General features: G+C 40.3%; 1 protein-coding gene across 1 annotated transcript in view; it reads left to right on the forward strand.

Annotated features, from left to right (window-relative positions):
* The window catches only part of LOC145991381 (methyl farnesoate epoxidase-like), a 108699-nt gene extending 86196 nt beyond the window's left edge, over nt 1–22503 (forward strand). Inside the window, exons 6-8 of the mRNA XM_083127373.1 lie at nt 1246–1363; nt 3378–3519; nt 22229–22503. Of these exons, the coding sequence (XP_082983499.1) occupies nt 1246–1363; nt 3378–3519; nt 22229–22407 (439 nt within the window). The 3' untranslated portion in view covers nt 22408–22503. The remainder of the gene's footprint in view (nt 1–1245; nt 1364–3377; nt 3520–22228) is intronic.
* Nucleotides 22504–23196: the final 693 nt, after the last annotated feature.

Below are 23196 nucleotides of genomic sequence, written 5' to 3' on the forward strand. Positions count from 1 at the left end.
TTCACTCCCACTCTTGCTCAGTATCACCAGAAATTTGATGTTTGTTCGTTGCTCTAATTCCAGCTCAGCCATTTTCAAGACAGCGCACACACTCAAGCCCAAACAACAATGCACGCCACTGAGCACAAATGCCCCACGCGTCAACGCGAACACTGCTGTGAGACACTGAAATGCCAGGGTTACAAAATCTTACAGAGCTTCTTGTATAGTGCTGCCTTCAGCTCTAAACGGTGGCGAGTTCGCGAGCTTAATTCTCAGACCGCGTATATTTGACATCTATGTGCAGTCACTTATGAGCCACTGCGAAGGTCTTTCCACCCATCTGCGTGCGGACTGAGGCCATTGTCAAACTTTCTCCTGTATTTGTAAACTTGCTGGTGTGGTAAGCATGCATATAGACATTGAATTTTAAGTTGCAGTAGAATACCTATAAGTTTTAGGCTTCCAGAGGGCAAGAAACCACTGCTCTTCGCTGATGCAAGTGCGTAGAGGAGGCGCCATCTTTAAAATGACAAATGTTGTGTTCTGAAGCTCACTTGATCAGTGCTGCAGCTTTGATGTTGTTTTGCAAAGAACAGTCGATACTTCATGTAAATCTGAGCTGTTTACATTCTGTCCTGTATTTTTTTTTAAGACTTTTAAGTTTTCCATTTGACTCTCCCTCGTAAATGATTGATTGATTTGATTTATTAAACTTCGCTTCTTGTGCCACATTTGGCTAATTTGCAAAGATGGGGATGAGTGATGATATGATGAAATTGATGAACGGACACTCACAAACATCCATGCCCAGGCAGGGATTCGAACCCGGGACCCCTGGCACCGTAGCGCGATGTGCTAACCACTCCGCCACAGGGCCGGCCCTCGTATATGAATTCAATCAATTATATAAATGTTTAGTTTAATATATTTCACTTTTCATTTCTTTCATCACTTATTTCGTATATTCTCATCATCTATATACTTTCTATTATGTTTCTAGTTTCACATGTGCATTTTTCTTTTTCACCTAGCGTTAACTGATTGTGGACACCAGGTGTGTTCAACAATTCTTCCTTTTTTGATCGTTTACTTGTTCTTTCTATCTTTATTTTATAGTTTTTGCTGTTTCACCGAATTGAAAACACTAAGTTGCTGACCAAGGCAGTTTATTAAGATTGCCTTGGTCAGCAACTTAGTGTTTTTAATATGGAAACAAGGCTTAATTATATTACCTAATTGAAGCTGACAATTTCTTCCTTGCAGTCTTCCTTACGTAGAAGCAGTGATCATGGAAATCCAGAGGATAAGCAACATAGCTCCGCTGATTGGTCCACGAACAGTCACCCAAACCACCGAGCTGTGCGGTTACAAATTGCCAAAGGTGTGTTTACAGGGTAAATGAAAAGAATGCAACATTTTTGCATATTTTATAAAGTAGCTGTTTTATGATGGAAGTACGTTTAAAGCACCAATGGATAGAAAAACATGTTTGATTTGTACTTTGCTGGTGCATTCAATTCCTCAAATGTGGTTTAAAACGATAACAGAATGATTAGGGCTCGGAAGTTGATGACCTAAAAAATGCCAAAAAATTACGTATGACCTAAAAAGAATTTAAAATAACCGAAAGATAATTTTCGGTCTGGAAATACAAGCTTGATTTTTCATAAATTACAAGAGAGTAGTTGAACAATTCGATAAAACCAATTGTTCGGTGGTTTAAACTACAGAAGCAAAGGAATAAAAGGAATTAAGTGCTAATGTAGTTTTCTTTCACTTCAAGATTGCATAAAATACATCGCAAGTTTTTTCTGTATAAGTCATTCATCCTCTTCCAGAGTGAACCTTCCACGATATAGTAGTTGGTCAGTGTTTTGCGTACATCAGATTATATTTCTCTCAAAAATTGTGACTAATTTTACTTTCAAACCACAAATTAAAGCGATAATAGAGGCCACCAATAGAACCTCAAAGTAGGCATCACACTAAGCATTTTAAGTTTGCTCGAAGAAAAATAAATTTACCAAAAGAAATAATTTAATGCATTGCCAAACATTTCAGTTAAAATAATATTGTACCTTTCCATTGACCGTATTTTCAATTAATGGCGAACTTGCTAGACGGACCATGTCAGGAAATTTAAACATGTATACGTACATGAATTTAAAATCCACGAAGCAACAAGGGAGGAGGAAAAAAGCCTAAAAAATGAAGAAAAATACAAAAAAAACATCAAATACTGCCAAACATTACCTAAAAGCCAAAAAAATCCCCAAAATGCAATATTAATAATAATAATAATATTTTCATGTTCTAACTGAAGGGAAACGGACTCATATGAGGTTTAGCATTGTTTTCAAGGCTTAGAAAAAATATGATTTGTCATCAACTTCCGAGTTCTAGTAATGACAAAGAAACACACACACACACACACACTTTGACATTTTTACGCTTGTGGGAATAAAGCTCTCAATAATGTTATGATAATATTAGTACTACAAACTGACAATGAGATTTTTTAAATATAGTGAATGAATTGGAAAAGCCAGGGTGGAGGGGCATGGAAAGGGAAGACTTAACTGACAGCTTGGGTTTTGCCTTAAAAACACCGATAATTTCATTTCTTGGTCGAAGAAAATGAAGCCTACATAAATATAACCAGACTTTGATTCTCTCACAGGAGAAAAAATCTAAGACTTGTCCACAATCTTGACATTTTATCGTTCGATATCACTCAAATAAAAAAAAAACTATATATTCATTTTTGGTATCTATTAGGTATAAAAGTTTCAACTCAAAAATTATTAATTTACGGGATTTTTTGTAGTAAATACATTGATCGATTACCACTCTTCGTATTATATTTGAAAAAATATCGAAAAGTTGTTGCAATACAGGTATCTTAAAATTGTTAATTTTAGTTTCTTAAAAAGTTTATAGCACTGCATAGCGCACGTAAAGTAGCCAAAAACTCTTTCCCTTTTTTTTATTATTATTATTTTTTGGTAGGATTTAGCTAAACATATCTATATTTGTGGGAGTTACCATGGTTACAAAGTTGATGAATTGCTCTCCTTTTCAACTTCACTCTCCCTCCTAAATCGCTAATAGGCTAATCGAGACTGGACTTAACAGTTTAAAGTGATATACAAAACACTGTACGATGAGCATCCACCACTACCTACACAGATGCTCACACACTGTGACCATTTTGAACTATTTTGGTGCTCTACACATACATAAAACGCGGCATCGAATTTAGATTCCACCATAGAGCTCTCGCCAATGGAGAATTTTCAGTACTTGGATGTCAAAGGAAATGTCTGTCTTGAATTTTCTAATTCCACTATTCTTGCAACCAGTGCAATGAAAAATCGTTATCTCTTCCTTTACAGAACACAACAGTATTCGCCAATGTGTGGAGCCTTCACATGGACGCTGACCATTGGACTGATCCAGAAGTCTTCAGGCCCGAGAGATTCCTTGGAGAAGATGGTCACGTAATACACGACAAATATTTCATGCCTTTCGGCTTGGGTATGTATATATACACACAGGTGAGGTCTCAAGTTAATAAATAATGATATAGTTAGCTTTCAATGGCTTGTTACGAAGTGGCTGGGTAAGATACTCTAGCTGTGACCCAGAACAGGACCAAAAAAGTTGTACAACTCGAGAAAACACTGAGAACTAAACCAGAACTTATGTGAAGTCGTATTGGTTCTTCTCTTAAGTGTAGGAGAAAAGCGTAGACCTTGTTTACCAGAGAAGACACCCTCCACGCAAGCTAGTGTTCTTCTCTGCGAAAGAGATCTAAAAATGTAGTACTGTTTATATTAGAGATGCGGTTCAAAACATAGTCCCTATTCTGCTCCTCCTCCTCCTCCTCGTCTCTCTCTCTCTCTCTCTCTCTCTCCACCCCCCCCAGACATATATATACAGGATGTTTCTGTGATCGTGTTACAGACTTGCAGGCATGATGGACCACCCTGGTCCAGAAATGCCTCATTCAAAAGTTACAAGCCAAAACCTTCGAAGGGCAAGCAACCACGCACAACGCGGAGGGGAACCATAAAATATATCTGGGGAAGTAGAAAACAAACATAGAAAAATCACTGTAGCGGTTTTAATGAGTAGTAACTGAAGCCATCATTACACCAGTTGTTCAAAGTGACGCCCCCCTGCCTCAATACAGGAATGACAGCGTCACAATAAAATCTGTCGCATCCGCTCTACTATCCCAGGCGTCGTTCGGGCCAGATCACAGGCTGCAAGGATTCTTGCCAAGAGTTCCTCTACATTACTCACAGGTAAAAAACCTTTGACATGACCCCACAAAAAAAGAAAATAATAAAGTGGGTTCAGATCAGGTGAATGGGCAGGCCAAGCAACAGGTCCGCCTCTCCCTATCCACTACTGTGGGAAGGTCTGCGTCCGAATATCACGAGCACCAGTTACGAAGTTGACTGAGGCACCATCATGCTGAAACCACATGCGTTGCGAACGAGAAGTGGGACATGTTCCCATAACTTGGAGAGGATGTCTCTCAGAAACACAGTGTACACTGGTCCATAATCGTGGCGGTAAAATATATTGACCTATTAAATGTTCGCCAACAATGCCCGCCCACATGTTTACAGCAAATCTGTCTTGATGGCTCTTCACGATTGTACCACGGAGATTTTCATCGGCTCATACATGGCTATTGCGACTATTCAGCATGCCTTTTCTCGTGAAACATGCCTCATCAGTGAAAAGCACACAGGCGTGGTGCAGCTCCTGCTTCCTCAGACCTTTCTAAACAGTCAGTACTATGGGCCACATCAATTTCACATGCCACAGCCCGTGTACTAATGGATCGTTGTCCTTCCACCCGATCCAGCACTGCTTCTTCAAGGTCGGGTGTCCTTGTAGTTCTTTGTTCTCCTTGTTCGTGGAATTAAGGTCGCAGTTGCCCCGTTTCCCGTAGTCGTTGGAAAAGTCTGGGAAACATAGAGTGCGCTAGATGTCAGCGCTGTGGATACGTGGTCCAATACAACCTTTCTGCTTCCAAACAGTTCCTATTTGCTCGTCCATACACAAACACCTTATCAGCCAGTTCCTCTAGCGTATACTCCATTGCACTGATTGCAGCCGCTACACTCGTGCTCCTAGACTACACACGTCGAGTTTGACGTTACATCTTCTCCAGGGCATGTGCGGTGGATTCTTCCCCCTTTCATTTATGATTTCCCTCCACGTTGTGCGTGGTTGCCTGCTCTTCGAAGGTTTTGGCTTGTAACTTTTGATTGGGGCATTTCCGGACCAGGGTTCCTATCTTATTTTGTTGCGTTTGTTGCCTTCCATTATCCCTGCAAGGGTCACAGAAACAGGGTCTGTAACAGGGTCACAGAAACACCCTGTATATGTATGTATGTATGTATGTATGTATGTATGTATGTATGTGTATTGTTACTCGCCTGGCCCCCCACACTTTACCTCCGCACTCTAGGTTCAGTGCACTTCGTACTCGACTCAGATTTGTCTAGGGGTATCTTTCTTTGTACGACAATGCACGTGGGTTGCTACAAGTCAACATAATTATATAATTAACTACAATAGACAACGGAAAACCTTTTGCGAAACCTTTATGATCAGGGGGATAAATTACCTTGTCCAGCATGTGTGAAATTAAAAACGGAAATTTTGGATAATTTCTATAGTTTAATTAACGTAAAATTTAAAGTATATAATCCGAACGTTCATTTCTCTAATTATCGGGCCAAAACTCTAATTTTGATGTTGGAATCTCTATTGTTTGTACATGGATGCTTTACATTGCATGAATTACATCGGGAGTACGCTTGTCACAAGGTAGACTCGCGTTACTCCAAGAAACGTCTTAACAGGCGCTAGGCCGCCCGACGTGTACATTTCTCAACCTCCACGGTGACAAGGCACTAGGCTGCCCGGCGCACCGTAATTACTTCAAAATAACATCCAGTACAAACTACCCTTTTACCTGTAAACTGGACACCAAGGCACTAGCTTGCCCGGCAATCCAATCTCTTACAGCATCCGTTTCGGGAGATCTGTCCTCCGGTCCTAGCTAACCGAAGCAAAAACAGCCTCTCCCTTCCAAGTCTCAGTTCCAACAGCCGACCTCCCCCACTCTCATCTGGGAGTTTATATATGTTTGGTTGGCGTCTGTTGCCAACCGCCCTTCTTTCAAAATTTTTAATCTATAACAGCTAAACTGCCCGCCTTTTCCTCGAACGTTCGAAATATGAAGCAAGAACAGAGAGCTACATGGTATTTATACATGGAATAATATGAACCTAAAAATGCATAATAAATTGATTTACACTAATAACACATATATATGTTTATACACGTAATTACCTAATTAATTAACATATTAATAAAATATTTCAATAAGGAAAAGAAACACTGTTGCCCTGACACGGGGGCAGGGTAACAGATTCCCCCTCCCCAGCGTTACAATTCAAATCTGAAATTTAAATTTCAGTCTGTGTGAATTGTCTTAAAGTTACTGAGAAAAGTTAAGCACTGTATCTGAAAAAGAAAATGTTCACTGATAACCTTATTTTCACTACACGTCAAAAACGTCTCTCTGAAAAAAGAAGAGTCTCGATTTCACTGCACTAAATGTCCTATTTCCACACGAATTCTTCCTCCTGGAATCCTGGAATCTCCTGGACATCTCGGTCATCTGGTCATCAGGACTGCTCCAAGGTGCAGACGTATTCAGCTCCTCCACCTTCCAACGAACATGTCCGACTCCCGCTCTAGGGTCGACTCAGCCTCCTCCCCGGTCCATCCGAAGAACCCCCGGCTCCTTAGTCACCTAGTCCTTGCGTCTGGGACATCCGCGGTACTCGGTTCGACTCCTGCCGAATTTCAGCTTCAAATGCTTTCCAAGGTTCTATCGTTCGATCACACGACCCGACTTTAAAATGACTTTCCCATTTTTCATCTTTAAGGAATTCTCTTCCTTCTTCGGGCATCGAACTGCCATCCTTCTGCATTCTCTTAGCGATGAAAATCTCATGTCTTCATGTTCACAATTGTCACCACCCTTTATCGGCAAAAGGTTGACATAACATAAAATACAACAGTCCGTAATTTAAATCTTATATTCACATGAAATAAATTTACCAGAACTCAAATGTGTAGCGACAATAAATCAGGAACTTAATTAACTACTGTACAAACTACAAGTCGACTTTTCGGCTTCTTTTTCATCATTTTTCACAGCCCTTCTACCCCCTCCCCATTGAGATGGATTCTCAGGGTAGAAGTTAGGGACGAGTGCTTTCCCTCACACTTCTCAAATTTCTTCCCGGAATGACCTTCAGCTGGTCAGCGTTAGCCAGAACTCTCTTCCCCTCACCTTCCTTTTCCAAAACAACATTATTTGGAGTAGTGAAATTCAGAATTCTGTAGATCCCTTTGAATTTCGGGAAAAAGCACGCAGTTTGCTTATTAAAAGCAGACGAAATCCTATGCTCTTGAAGCAGTACTCGATCTCCGACACGAAGATTAACCCTTCTTCTGCCCTTATTGTAGGCCCTTGACGCCTTTTGCCTCGTCTTTTCTTCTTTTTCTCTTGCAAATTCGAAAGCCGCGCCCATTCTTTCCTTTAACTGTATGACGTAATCCAACTGTCTCTCCGCCGTGACATCCTCCCCGGTTCCATCTTCCCTCTGAAGCTCTATTTTCCGAGTGTCATGCGGTGTGTACAAATCACGTCCAAAGAACAAGAATGACGGTTTCAATCCAGTCATCGAATTCGTTGCATTATTGATGGCAAAACTTATCGCGTCCAAGTTTTCAGCCCACGACGAGTGTTCCTTGCAGAACTTGCCTAGTGCTTGCTTGATTATCTTAATAGCTGCTTCTGATTTGTTTCCCTTCGGTCTATATGGCGTAATATAGACAGGCTTGCAATTCACAGAACGGAACGTTTGTGAATACAGTTTGCTTCGAAATACACTCTGGTTGTCACTGACAACGTATTTCGGGAATCCTGATTGAAAACAGTACTTCAAGAATGCTTGCGAGATCGTCCTCGCCGTTGTAGTTCTAAGCGGTGTCAAACTAATGTGCCTTGAGAACTCATCTTGAATGACTAAACAGTACTTGTATCTCCCCTTCGTACTTGTAGGCAGTGGTCCAAAAATGTCCAGAAACACTTTGTATCCAGGCGCAGTAGATTTCCTCGAGTTCATAAATCCCATCTTTCTGCTGTTGTCAGGATTATACTGAAGACAAGTGATACAACTTTTGCAATAGTTACTGACATCTTTGACTACTCCGTCCCAAGTATAATTCTCTAGGACCTTAAACAATGTCTTTCCATGTCCTAAGTGCGCAGATAATAAATCATCATGCGAAGATTTAAGTACTTCACTCTTCAACTTCTCTGGTACCCACAGCTTCAATCTGGAGCTAAACGGTGGATAAAGTCCAGTGTTTTCGTCAACGAAACGGTAAAGCAGTCCATCATCGTCGAGACAGGAATGTCGCAGATAAAAGTCAAATTTTCTCTTCTCTCGAGCATCCTTTATTTCAACTTCTTCTCCATTTAAACATCCAATTAATTTCGACAAGTAAGGATCACTCTGTTGTTCTCTTTTCCACATTTCTTTATCGTTAAGATCTACGGGCGGCGAAGTTTCTTTCTGTCCGTCCGTCTGTCTTCCATTTACAGTGTTGCCAGCTGCATCTGTAAACATCGCTTCCGTTTTCCTTTTCTGCTTCCGGTCGAATTTCTGACACACTTTGCCTTCGACTTTAGGAATCTCATGGTGTTCCATTATCGTCCCATCAGGCATCTCTAATCTGAAATATCCTTCAGGCTTGATGTTCTCTATCGGATAATTCTCTTCTGCATCCGAAGATCCAATGTAATTCTCCCTCTCAGAGAATCCCGCTTCGATCCTCGACAAGTAGTCAACCGCTGTGTTATTTCTACCGGCAATGTATTTTACTGTAACTGGAAACCTGGTCACCCTGTTTATCATTCTGTTTATGTGGCTCGGAATATGAGAAGATTTCAAGATATCCACGAGCGCAGAATGGTCAGTGTAAGCTATCACTTCCGGTGCTTGCAGAAAGTAATATTCAAATTTCTCCAGACCCATGGTCAACGCAAATAACTCTTTCGCTGTCACAGAATAAGAACGCTGAGTTTCAGACAGCTTCTTACTCCCAAATGCAACAGTCTGCAATTTTCTGGTTTTATCGTCCTCCTGAGCGACGATATAGCCAAGCGCTGTGTCAGAGCAGTCTACAAACAAGTGAAACGGTTTCGAAACGTCAGGAATCTTGAGATCAGGGCTATTTACAATTGCATTCTTCAACTTCTGTAAACTCTCTTCTTGTTCTTTTCCCCAAGAAAATTTCCTATTTCCTTGTAACAAGTCCGTGATCGGTTTGGATATCTTTGCTTGGTCCTTTATGAAATCTGACAGAAAATTTAAGAAACCTACTAGTCTCCTAACTTGCTTGATATTTCTCGGGCGCTGCAATTGCTCTGCCTGTTTCCTCTTACTTTCCGCACAAGATATCGTATTTTCTGTAATTGTAAACCCAAGAAAATCAATTTTCTTTCTGAAGAGACGCGACTTTCGATAACTAATCGTCAATCCTTTGTCTTTCATCTTTCCCAGGACAGAATCCAACACTCTCAGTTGTTCTTCCTCGGTAGCGTTCGCAATAACTACGTCATCATAATAACATATTGCATCAGTTTGATAATGCTCTCCTAGCGTCTTCTGCATCAGTTCTGCAAGGTGAAAAGGTCCACTACGACAGCCATAAAATAACCTTTTGTATCTAAACGTCCCCATTTCTGTCAAGAAACCTGCATATTTTCTTGTATCTTCAGAAATCTGCATATTTGCAAATGCAAACGGAATATCCAGAACTGTAAATATAGTTCCCCCAGAAAGCTTACATATTGTCGACCTAATATCAGGTATTTCTCTACGTCTAGCCTCCAATCTCTTATTCAAGCCTTTGCTGTCGATGATCACTTTACATGTGTTATCTCTCTTCACATGAAGGATAGGCGGTGAAAGGTAATCTGTATCACCCCTTTCAATGATCCCGTCTTCAAGCATCTGCTCAACAGCCTGATTCATTAATTTCCTCTTTTGCTCAGAAAGTGGCCTAGGTTTCGCTCGGAACGGCTTCTCGTTATTCACATCCAAACGAACCTCGTAATCCTTTGCTAATCCCGGTTTATCTTGAAAAACATCAATATGCCGTCTCAGTATGGCAATCAATTTCGGCTTGTTTTCCTCTGAGATATCGGTACCCTCCATCAGCATGGCAATCCTTCTCTCTTCGTCAACCCCCTTCCCTTTGATGTCGCTGCTACGTGTCTCCGCTCCGCAAGCAGAAACGTTCTCTCGGACTCCTTCGACTCCATCCGTGGTCGAACCCAGTCCCCTAGAACCAACAGCATCAACGCTGTCACGTGTCGACGGCGCATCAAAAGGCACGATTTTCGAAAGATCAGGCTCAATTGCCCACCCGTTACGATGAATCATGGGTATAAGTCCCAGCTTAGCCATTAATGTCCTTCCCATTAACATTTCATGATTAGCATTAGATAACACAAATATCTGATCCCGAGCCTTGTGTCCGTGAAACTTAATATTCACGTAAGCGCTCCCCAAAGATTCCACATTTCCTTCCGCAAGTATTACTTTTGTTTTACAAGCCTTCAATTTTACTCTATTTGTCTTCATCTTCTCGAAGACCTCCAAAGACACAAAGTTATTGGACGACGCCGTATCAATACATGCGTGTACTTCCACGTTAGCCACGTTGCATAAAACAATAGGTTCCCTTACGTCTTTTACATTTACATTGTGAGGTGAAAAATTTTCCTTCCGCGTAAAATTTGCAGTTTCCACGCCACGAACTTGACAAATTCGTGGCGACTCTACGAGTTTTTTGTTACCTCCTTCCCTTGTTCATTAATCTTGTTTTCCCTACGGTGATTTGAAGCTCTGCAACCTTTCTGTCCTCAAGTGTAGCATAATTTATTTCTCTGGCAATCTTCCTTCCAAAAGCGGTTCTGTTTGTTTTCATCCCTCACCGCAAGCCGCGAGGGTGGAGGGCGTGAAACCACATGTTCAGCCCTCAGGCGCTCGACTTTCGGGCGGTCAAAACCAATGCTCACAGGGTCCAAGAAAATATCAGATTTCTTTCTCCCCCTCTCCTCTTCGAATTCCTGGTTAACGGACTTTCTCAGAGCCAAGTTGCGAATTTCGTCTTCAGAAACGAAAGACTTGAATCTCTGCCTTTCCAAAAACTCCGATTGCAATTCTAGCGAGTACTCGCTCATTTCTCTCATAGAAGTGAATGTCTTGTTGTACAAATAATCCCTAAATACCGGATTGCAGTGCGATTTCACAAAGTCAATTCTCTCCTGTGTAGAAGCCGAATTCCTTATCCTACTAAAATGCCTGTCAACTTTGCGAACGTATTCCGCCAATCCCTCGTTAGCAAGTTGAAACCTCTGAGACAAAAATAACTCCGCTTCTCTCTGATAATCCAATCCATGAAAAGCCTGCAAGAATTTATGCCTGAATTGTGAAAAATCACCGAACGGTTCCGTGAACAAAAACCACTCCCTCGCTTCATTTCGCAACGAAAGAGGAATAAACTGCTTCAGAAGATCATCTTCAGCAATTTTCAGCGTTCTCGCGTAATCTTGAATCCTATCCAGATACGAAAAAGCATCTTCCTTCCCTACATTTCCTTCAAATGTTGGAAGCGGCAAACGAATTTCCTCCGTTGTCACTCTCGGAACGCACCTCTGTTCCTCAACAACAGAAAGTTCTGACCCGGTCGGGCTGGACCTACTCGAGTTACCAAGCGACATTCTTGTAACTTCCCCCTTTCTGTTTCGCAAGATCATCGGTTCGATCCTCGTCCGTTTCTCTCCTTAACTTTCAAAGCAAAAATCTCGTTCAATATCCTACGACTGGCCTCAAATAACTAAGTTCAATCGCGGACAGAGCCCCCAAATAAATATGTTCAATCCCGGACAGAGCCCACAAATAAATATGTTACTCGCCTGGCCCCCCACACTTTACCTCCGCACTCTAGGTTCAGTGCACTTCGTACTCGACTCAGATTTGTCTAGGGGTATCTTTCTTTGTACGACAATGCACGTGGGTTGCTACAAGTCAACATAATTATATAATTAACTACAAGAGACAACGGATAACCTTTTCGAAACCTTATTGCTATAGGGGATAAATTACCTTGTCCAGCATGTGTGAAATTAAAAACGGAAATTTTGGATAATTTCTATAGTTTAATTAACGTAAAATTTAAAGTATATAATCCGAACGTTCATTTCTCTAATTATCGGGCCAAAACTCTAATTTTGATGATGGAATCTCTATTGTTTGTACATGGATGCTTTACATTGCATGAATTACATTGGGAGTACGCTTGTCACAAGGTAGACTCGCGTTACTCCAAGAAACGTCTTAACAGGCGCTAGGCCGCCCGACGTGTACATTTCTCAACCTCCACGGTGACAAGGCACTAGGCTGCCCGGCGCACTGTAATTACTTCAAAATAACATCCAGTACAAACTACCCTTTTACCTGTAAACTGGACACCAAGGCACTAGCTTGCCCGGCAATCCAATCTCTTACAGCATCCGTTTCGGGAGATCTGTCCACCCGGTCCTAGCTAACCGAAGCAAAAACAGCCTCTCCCTTCCAAGTCTCAGTTCCAACAGCCGACCTCCCCCACTCTCATCTGGGAGTTTATATATGTTTGGTTGGCGTCTGTTGCCAACCGCCCTTCTTTCAAAATTTTTAATCTATAACAGCTAAACTGCCCGCCTTTTCCTCGAACGTTCGAAACATGAAGCAAGAACAGAGAGCTACATGGTATTTATACATGGAATAATATGAACCTAAAAATGCATAATAAATTGATTTACACTAATAACACATATATATGTTTATACACGTAATTACCTAATTAATTAACATATTAATAAAATATTTCAATAAGGAAAAGAAACACTGTTGCCCTGACACGGGGGCAGGGTAACAGTATGTATATACATGTAAACAGTGCGATTCATTGAAACAGACCGCCGCGTCGGTGTTTGCGCCATCAGCAAGCGAGGTACTCGCAGCCGTCTGTCGATATCTTAGTGTGTTGGTATATAGCAAAGAACGCAACCAGAGAGGATTATAGAGAGCAATACCGAAGCGTCGGTTCCTTTGATCTTTGTGTCCCTCGCGTGGCGGACAACGTGATTGGTGGACGGATTTTGAGCGCAGCGCGCCTGCACCGCTGCAGGTCTCCCCAACGTTTGGCGCGTGCACTGTTCAAAGTGACTGCGGTAAAAAGTGTGGTTTGAAGTAGGGATGGCACAACGGATCCGGATCCGGATCCGATAGTTTCGTATCTCAATCCCATTATAATATTACCACACCTTAAAAGGTATTATGAACTTCGATTACAAAGAAAGTTTTCATTTGTTAGTCCTACAAGATTTTTTTTCAAGTGTTGTTCCTAAAATAATTTGCTACTCATCGGCTAACACACTCGTGCACAAAAATAATCTTACTTGTTTAACATAAAATGTCAAAGGTGATTTTGTAAATTCCATTGAAACGAATATGTATTCATTCGAATGTATTTTAAATGAAAACACACATAAATAAGAGACATTCCATTCCAGGATGAAACCTTTAACACATTTAACAAGATAGAAATGTTATACAAAAATTATACAATTCTTCTACAGTTACAGTTTTAAAAATTAAAACAAAACATTATAATATATGCAGTGTTATATAATTACAAAGTGTAAGACTAACAAGGGAGGTTATCTAAGTGTCCCCCTCCGATTTGCATGAAACTTGGCAGGTGTATAGAGGGGCCCAAAGGAAGAAATACGTGTTTTTTTTTGTTTCAGCTAAAAAACTGTTCTAGGGGGCAACCCCCCTCAAATGTTAAGATGAGGACAAATTGAAGTGGGGATCTTACCCCTGTGTCCCCCTCCGATTTCCATAAAATTTGGCAGGTGTATAGAGGGACCCTATGCCCCCTGTTTCTTCCTATGCCATATTTACGTTGTTTCGGGGTCAGATCCCCACTTCAATTTCTCGTCATCTTGACATTTGAGCGGGGGGGTGCCCCCTATAACCGTTTTTTTTTTCTTCCTTTGGGCCACTCTATACACCTGCCAAATTTCATGGAAATCGGAGTGGGACACAGGGGTCAGATCCCGCGTCAATTTGTCTTCAGCTTGACATTTGATGGGGGTTGCCCCCTAAAACAGTTTTTTAGCCGAAACAAAAAAACACGTATTTCTTCCTTTGGGCCCCTCTATACACCTGCCAAGTTTCATGGAAATCGGAGGGGGACACTTAGATAACCTACCTTGTAAGTGTATTAATTACAAATCGCGCACGCGCACTATATATATATATATATATATATATATATATATATATATATATATATATATATATATATATATATATGTATGTATGTATGTATGTATGTATGTATGAGTTATGTATATTAGCAGGTAACAATATGTTATAAACACATTCTTACTTTCCAAAGAAGCGCTCATGTGGGATGGCCAAACGGATCCGGATCCGAAAATTCCGGGTGCGCTGATCCGGATCCGAAAGATTTTAGGATCCGGATTCGAAAGTTCCGGATTCGAAAAAAATTTGGATCCGGGACCAACCAGATCCGGATTTCGGATCCGTCAGGATCCGGATCTGGCCATCCCTAGTTTGAAGCAGTACAATGAGGAGAAGAGAGTGGGCTTGGTGTTCTGCAATAAATTGCAAGAACAATGGAGGAAGAAAAGATGTACAAGGAAAGCATATAAGTTTCTTCAGCTTCCAAAAAGAACCAGGAAGGTGCTGTCTTTGTATATTCATGCACAGAACAGAATGTTTTGATAGTTGCACAACGTTTAAGTTTGATCGTCAATAACATGGAAACTGTTAGAAATATCCTCACCTTTTTTGATATTTAATATATATATTATAAAGATCCGTCCACTGGGTGTTTTTAAAATATTTCTCTTACTTGTTTGTCACTGTCATATAATGTCGTCAAGAAATTAATAAATATCGCATCCCCAAGTGTATACTGATATTTTATATTTTACAACTCGGCGAATCAAGATCTACCAAACAGTTGCCATGATGTGATTTATTGCTGGATATAATTAGGCAAATACAATGTCCACGTTTCCAGAAGGAACACCTTTTTAAACTCTTTGTACGAATGAGGAGACTTTTCGAATAGAGCTTGACACAAGAAGAAAGTTTCGTAAAAAATATTGAAAGTTGTGCATTCATAACATATCCATTTCAGGTGATTGTAAAGTTCTATTGTTACAGAATTGCAATCTTCTGTATGCATATAGTGTTATTTCATAATATATACATCATATTTGACAACCATGAGCTGATTTATAGACTTGTTTTATTTACGAGGACATTTGAAAATATCTCATGATTTCTTTTTTAAATCCAATGATAAATTTTATTGCCATAATCGCTTTTGAGAACTAATTTAAGTAATGTACATTATTATTTTTTGTCGGCCGCGGTGGTCTAGTCAGTAGGGTGCCTGACTGCTATGCGGCAGACGCGGGTTCGATTTCCGGGGTGGGTGATCTAAGGTCGGAATTCTTCCTGCCTTGTACCCCTATAACGTGACTCCAGGGCTCACCCAGCCTCAAATCTATGGGTACCTGGGAGCAACCTTGGGGGTAAAGGCGGCCGAGCGTGGTGTTGATTACACCACCTCCGAAATGGCAGAGACCGAGAATGTGTGGGAACCTGTACTCACGTTCCTAAATGTGCTTTCGCGGCATGGTACATATGAACGTACATTATTATTTGCATTGCAATTACTATTATTATTAACATTGTTATTAGTCCTTTTATTACCATTATTAGGGAAAACTAGTTCACAAAGCATCCGCATTGCTAGAGGAGCAAGTAAGGAAATTTTAAAATCTATTTTTGAAAAATGGGAAACATAATTTTAATAAGGACCAATATTTTCATTGTAACATGTAGAAATTCTGTTGTGGTCAAAATGAGCTACAAAATTGTTACTATATATATATTTTTGATTTTTTCAAATCGAAAACAATATCAATTTAACAGGTCGTAAACACTTCCAAAATATTATTAACTTTTAACACTGTGCAAATAGGTGTGGTTCATACAAACATAAAAGGCACGAGCGTAGCTGGCAAAAACAATTACCAAATTTTAGATAAAAATTTATAATTTAGACCGACTTATTAGAGTAAATGTTTTATTTGACGGGTGAATTCACCCTTTTTTGTCGTCCCTGTGGATGCCTTTGGGAGGACGAGTGCCAGTATTTGTAATAGTGGATACAAATCAGTAGGCCTAAGCATGCATACACAATTATATTTAATGGCAAAAAATTGTAATGGAAAATCAAGAATTGCCTACAAGAAAAAGAAATACGCAAATATGAAACTACCACACACGTAGAAATTATACGAGAAATAGTAGATATCATATATAATTAAAACGATGAAGAGAAAGATAAAAATACTTGTATAAAATTCGAAGCTTGTTCCTGTATAAGTTTGCTTTCGTTCAGTGCCTGGTACAAATCAAGTTGCACTTAGACACTTGAACGAGACAGTCGTATGATTTCAAGACGACAGTCTATATTCGGCGTCAGTTTTCCATAAAACTAATTCCATCTTGAATATTCTCTTTCGTGAGGCTACTTTTAGATTTGCTTGCTGGCCTGGGAGCTACAACCTTGGTGACAATGAAGTTCGACCAGAAAGGAATACGTGATTAAATGCACAGAGGCATAGGCGGTGGAATGGGTGACCCGCAGAAGTGACGCATGTGTGTAAGAGGAGGCGTGTGAGCAGGCAAGAATCGTGATCCCAGCATGTTTCACCCAAGGTCACGTAAAGAACGAAAACGGGGAACTATACGAGTGACATTGAACTTCGACCAGGCACCAGACCCATACGGAAATTCCAGATAGTGGCGCATTCGACGGAAGCATGACGTCACGGACACGATAAGGGAGTCCGCCATATATAAGCGCGTGCTGTGCACCGAGGAACCGCAGTGCATCATCACCATGGCCAGGGGCAAACCTATTGACTACACCGTGAGGAGAAGAGTGGTGGAGTTGCAACGGGATGGACTCAGTGAACGGGAAATAGGGCGCCAACTGAACTTACCCAAGTCAACCGTCCACTGCATCATCAAACACCACCAAAATACGGGTACTACAGAGCCAGGTAAGGCCCCCGGTCGAAAACGCCTGCTGAGCGTGCGTGACCTACGGATATTTAGGCGCTATATCCAGACCAACAATCATGTTTCTGTGGCCGAATTACGACTGTGGACTCGAGAACGCTTTCACATTGAAGTGTCAAACAGAACCATTCGCCGTTACCTACAGCGATGCGGTTACCGAGTCTACAAGGCGAAACGTAAACCCTTCCTTTCCATGTTGAACAAAGGCAATCGACTACGGTGGGCACGAATGTAACGGGGATGGACATTTCGGCAGTGGAAGAGGGTTTTGTGGACGGACGAATCCATTTGCAATGTTGTGTACGGGAAAATACGGAAAACAGTCATTTGTCGGAAGGAGGAACAGAATGAAGCAAAATGTTATGCACGTCGGGTACAGAAACCTGCGTCAGTGATGGTATAGGGATGCATGACGGCATCTGGGGTTGGCCCACTACACGTCTGTGAGGGCATTGTGAACGCACACGCCTATACACGCATACTGGAGCGGCATCTTCCCACAGTGCGAAGGCACCTGTTCCACAGGCGGCGTCTCATCTTTCAACACGACAATGCCAGGCCTCATACAGCGCGGCTGACAAGAGAATGGTTGACTCGCCATCACGTGCGAACTCTGTCATGGCCACCATCGAGTCCCGACCTCTCGCCTATTGAGAATGTGTGGCGTGTTCTTAAGCGACGTGTGCAACAGAGGGGACCCACGACAGTGGATGCTCTTATCGCCTGCCTGCAGGAGGAATGGCACCGCATCGATGTGGAATACCTTGAACGACTCGTCCGCAGCATGCCCCGACGCATTGGCACAGTTATTCGCCGACGGGGCGGCGTCACACCATGGTAAACAGGATCCCCTCTAACAGTGGTCGAACTTCAATGCCACGTGTAGATGGACGAAAATGTTTTATTTTGTGTGGACACCATACATTGCTGCGTTGCAACGGAAATTTATGTTTTCCTTTGTTCCATGTAGCCTGCTGAATAAAATATGTTCAGCATATGTATGTGTTCTCCTTCTTTCACAACGCACTCCTATATTTGTGACTGGTCGAACTTCATTGTCACTAAGGTTGTAGAAACCGGTTTTTACAGAGGTCCTGAAAGTTGACAGGAGACTGAAGTGATAAGGGTCCTTGATTTGTATTGTGTGGCCTGTTTATTCATGTGGTGATTGTGAAGTGATAGGGTGCTTGTTACTTACTTTTTTTTTCTACAGTATTCAACCGCAAAGTGTGTTATGGCTCAGCATATGTTTTCCATAATTCATCTGTGTTAACTCAATCGGCACGCGAAGTTCAAAGGTGATTTGAAACAAGATTCTCGGGTGTAAAAGTTCAATACGATTTTTATCTCTGGGGTAGATTTAGTATTGCTGTATACAAGTCAAATCCGCACACCCTGGAAGAACTGAAACATAACATCAGCAAAGAAGCTACCAACATTAGTCAACGAGAACTGTAGCGAGTTATAGGTAACTTCATCAAGCGGTATCAAAAACGTGTGGACAACGAAAGCGGCCAGTCTCAAACCTTCTTTCATAAATTGGTAAGGAATAAATCATTATTTAAGCTAGTCACGGAAACTTGCGCTCTTGATTCACGGACAATCTACAGTACCGAGACACGGCCACGAGCGCCTCGCTTGCCGAAAGCGCACTTCAATGGATCACTCTGTATTTTTAATTATGCAGACAAGTATTTTAAATGGCACACGGAAGTTATTTGTATCACTCGAGACAATGTCTAGAACGTAGACCTTAACCTTAACTGAAGACCAGTCCCCCTTGCTCGACCTCTGATGCCATCACTGGTTACTGCTGTTGATTTGGAACTGTAACTGCCTTAAATTTGATGATATAATTACCTGTTATATGTAATGTGTTTCTTCACATTTCATCACAGGATGGGTCGAATTCGAAATCAGGATTTCCTCTAAAAATATTCTGATCCGCTCCGAAATACGGAATTTCAGTTTTTATTATCCGGACGTTTAAAAATCCGGATTTAGTCATTACTAGTTTCGAAGAGCACAGATGTGAACTAACTTGAAGCACAATGTAGTAGAATAGGTTTACGGTGGTATACATTATTATGGAAAGGAAGATAATGTTTGTAAACAATATACACTTTTTTTGTTGAGCTATTAGAAAATAGGACCTTGCATCGGTCATGTCATTTTAGGGGGGTACAAGGGGTACAACTTGGATTTACGGATTTAAGAGGGAATTGTACATCCATCGAAAAATTTGAGAGGGTACAATTTACCCCTCACCCGTTCCTGGGCCAATGGTTGCAAAATGCAATACTCGACTCCGAAGCCAGTCTAACACTGCAGTTAGGTACGTGTTCACTTCCCCATCAACTTCTAGCTTCCTTACTTAACGATCGTGTGAGAGCTTTCAGTTACCGACAGATTTAGAAACCTTCTTTAAACACATCGTTAACACCATATAACTACCAATTGACGAGCACATTGGCCAGCTGAAGTAGGGAGATGAAGAGGGAAAATAGATGTTCGACTGTTTATTTAAGGCAGCTTGAAAAAAACTAAAACATTCGACCATTACAACTATATGAATGAGGAAAATTTATTTCTTGAGTGAACAGTCTGCTAATTATTATTGTTTAAAATAAATAGTTCACAGGTCTAAGTTTCCTACCTGGATACTGGTATTTTATTTTCACAACCGACACTAATACCTACTATTTTGAAGTGAACACTGAACAGACACATATGTTGGTTAACAAATAGAGAGACAGTGCTGTGTGTAGCACCGCAGTAAATAAATCTGCTATTGTTGTAATGATATATAAATTATGAATTGCAATTATCTCTTCATGGCCTTCAAAGTAAATCTCACAATAAGCATTTTCTGAGCAAAGACGTGTCAATGTAATATATATATGGCGACTTAATGTAAAGACCACAATTTTTACATATTGAATGTTGTGAAGTTTATGTAATTTATTTGACTAGTTCGTATTGCGGATTAAATTTCAAAACTGTACGGAGAAGGGTTTCATTAGAAGATGCAACGCTAAGGATGACGAATCGACCCTTCTTAATAGAAATATGTATGATACACCGTTGGAAAGGATATGAATCAAGGATTCCAGAAATGTGAAATTTAAGGTGAGGAAACAATTCGATGTGGGAAAAAAGTAGTATTAATTGCACCCCGATTCCGGGCTCCGCCCCTGGGGTAATTGACCTACCGCCCCCTACAGCTACCGCGGCCCCGCCTTTTTCTATAGAGTCCCTTTGAATAAGAACATGAAAAAATACGAATGAGAACATGATTTTTAAAAAAGTTGAATCCTAGTGGAAATTCGCATGTATATTCACGTTGAAAACCAAAGTTCGACCTGGCAATATTGTGTGTTTACAACATGGATTAGGTTCAAGGAAACCAGCTATGGCAAGTAATGTTGTAGTATTTTTTCTTATTATTTCATAGAAATGTAACTTCAAATTTAGAAATGCACAGTGGCAATTCGAAGTGTTAATTTAAATACGTACTATTAGCACACAACATTTTTTTTTTACTTTCAAACGGTAAAACACAAGAGTCGATTGTGCAGTCTAGCCTCAACTTGAAATAACAAATGTTATACATGTATGTCACAATTACTGCTACGGGCTACAGGTACTGTATTTTTCAACAGTGCCAATTGTCACGTTCCCGGATTAACTTCAGTTGATATAGTTACTATTATTCCTTTTCGGAGAACACAAGACGTACCAGCCTACAATGAGGCCTCTTGAAACGTAGGAATCACTTATGGGTATTTTTATGACAAATATATTAAATTTCGCACAATCAGAATACTTGATCTTTATATCACACACGTGCACGCGAAAATGAACTTCTTGCTAGAAATAAAGCTGTATTAATCTTGTAATTATTCCTCGAGTACACAAATTAAAATATTCATTTTAAAATTAACTTCCATCAGCCATCAGAATCAATAAATGATATCACCTGGCAACCAACACCCAAATGTCTCAAGGTTAGTAAAATAACCATTGTAACAGACTACAAATTTGAGTCAAAAAAATTATGACGTCATTGAATAACACATGTGTTTCTTTTTATAATTAACATATTAAACAATGAATTAGTAATTTATGTGGATGCGTTTCAAAATGTTATTCTCTTATTCTTTTAAGAGAAAAAAATCCCTTATCTTCTGCAGTTATTAGCATCTAAACTTGTGAAATTGCATACACTGTTTGTGCAGTCGCCATTTTTAAAGATGCTGTTTTAAGGATCGTATGATACCCCCTTTTGTTGTCTTCGCGAACTGAAGATGTAAAACAATTTTATGGTAGTTTCCAGTCGGAGGTGGGTCGGAAAGTGAAGACGTACGTACCTAACTGTAGTGTGAGACTATATTTGCAACAATCCGAAAGCTGTCTCTTGAGCGTTTTCCAGGTCCAATTTGTTCCCCGAGTGAAGCTGTCACTACTCTCTTGCTAATTATCACGTCCTTGGACCGCTCAAAGAGGCGCTGGGAGGCAAGTATTTTAAGTCTGATGAAAAGGTGAAGGAGGTGGTGCAGGAGTAGCTACGTTTACAGTAAAATTACTTTTTTCTTGTAACTTTGTACTGTGTATTGCACGCCATGGTGACTACGTCAAAAAATAAAATAAGAATAGGAAAGAAAGAAGGAAAGAAAGAAAGAAAGTAGAAAGAAAGAAGAAAGAAGGAAAGAATGTATAACTTCAATGCATTTGAAGAATAAAGAATTTCAGGTTTTCATTTGTTTCTTTCTCGTGTTTTTGCCTATGTGTGTGTGTGTGTGTGTGTTGTGTGTGTATTGTGTATTGTGTATGTGTGCGCGAGTACACGCACGCACACACACACAAACAAATACGTATCTTTATAGGAAAACGTCGTTGTTTGGGAGAGGTTCTGGCGAAAGGCACCTTGTTTCTTTTCTTTGCTGGCATGATGCACCGCTTCAAATTTTCTTCGGTTTCTGGAGCTCCGATGCCGTCTACATCACCTGTTCCTGGCATCTCGCTTTCACCTGAACAATTCCTCACAGTGATCACAAGGCACTGACAAAGGAAAGTATTTCAATGCATTGCCACAGAACGAAATAGGTAGATATCATGTAAATCTTCTGTACAAGTATTAATAAGTAGAATAAATGAAGTATTACACACAACATCGTTGTTATTTATTTATTGGAAAACAAATTGTTCTATTTGGCGATAGTCTTTGGAAGTACTGGAAGTGAGATAGTCGCCTATGGTGTATACAAAGGAAGAGAGACAAATGGTTGAAAAAGTACGTCAGAATTTAACATGTGCTTATCTCTAGGGAGGAGAAAATATCCAGCTCTTACATATTAGGCCTTAATTGACACGTATGTTCTGGGGGGTATTCTGAATTAAACGTTTTGGGGGCAGTATTCAACTCTAGGTCTTAGATTATGACGTGTATTTTAGTTAGAGGGGGATTGTGCATAGTAGAGATGTGGCATAGTCTTCTGGGCCACCCCCCCAAAAATTTAACAATTTTATAGTGATCTCTTCAAGTGTGATTTAATCAAAAATAGAAATTTAGCTGTTTTTCTAAGTGTAAAAAAGTGAAAATTTGCTTCACGCGAGAGCTCAACATTCAATTTTTATAGAGTAAAATCGCAAGATTTAGATAATTTGCTCTTATTTTTTAAAATTTTGTTTTTTATAACTAAAGCGAAATTTATATGTTTTTCTAAGTGTAAAAAAATAATTGAACCCAAGTTCAATTTTAATTTTTTTTTGCAAAATATCTCAATATCAATTCGGTCCATTTATCTGAACCAAAGATACTGTACTTGCATATTTCCATATTACCATATGTACT

Source organism: Lepisma saccharinum, chromosome 8, assembly GCF_977018435.1.
Source record: "Lepisma saccharinum chromosome 8, izLepSacc3.1, whole genome shotgun sequence".
NCBI classification, from domain to species: domain Eukaryota; kingdom Metazoa; phylum Arthropoda; class Insecta; order Zygentoma; family Lepismatidae; genus Lepisma; species Lepisma saccharinum.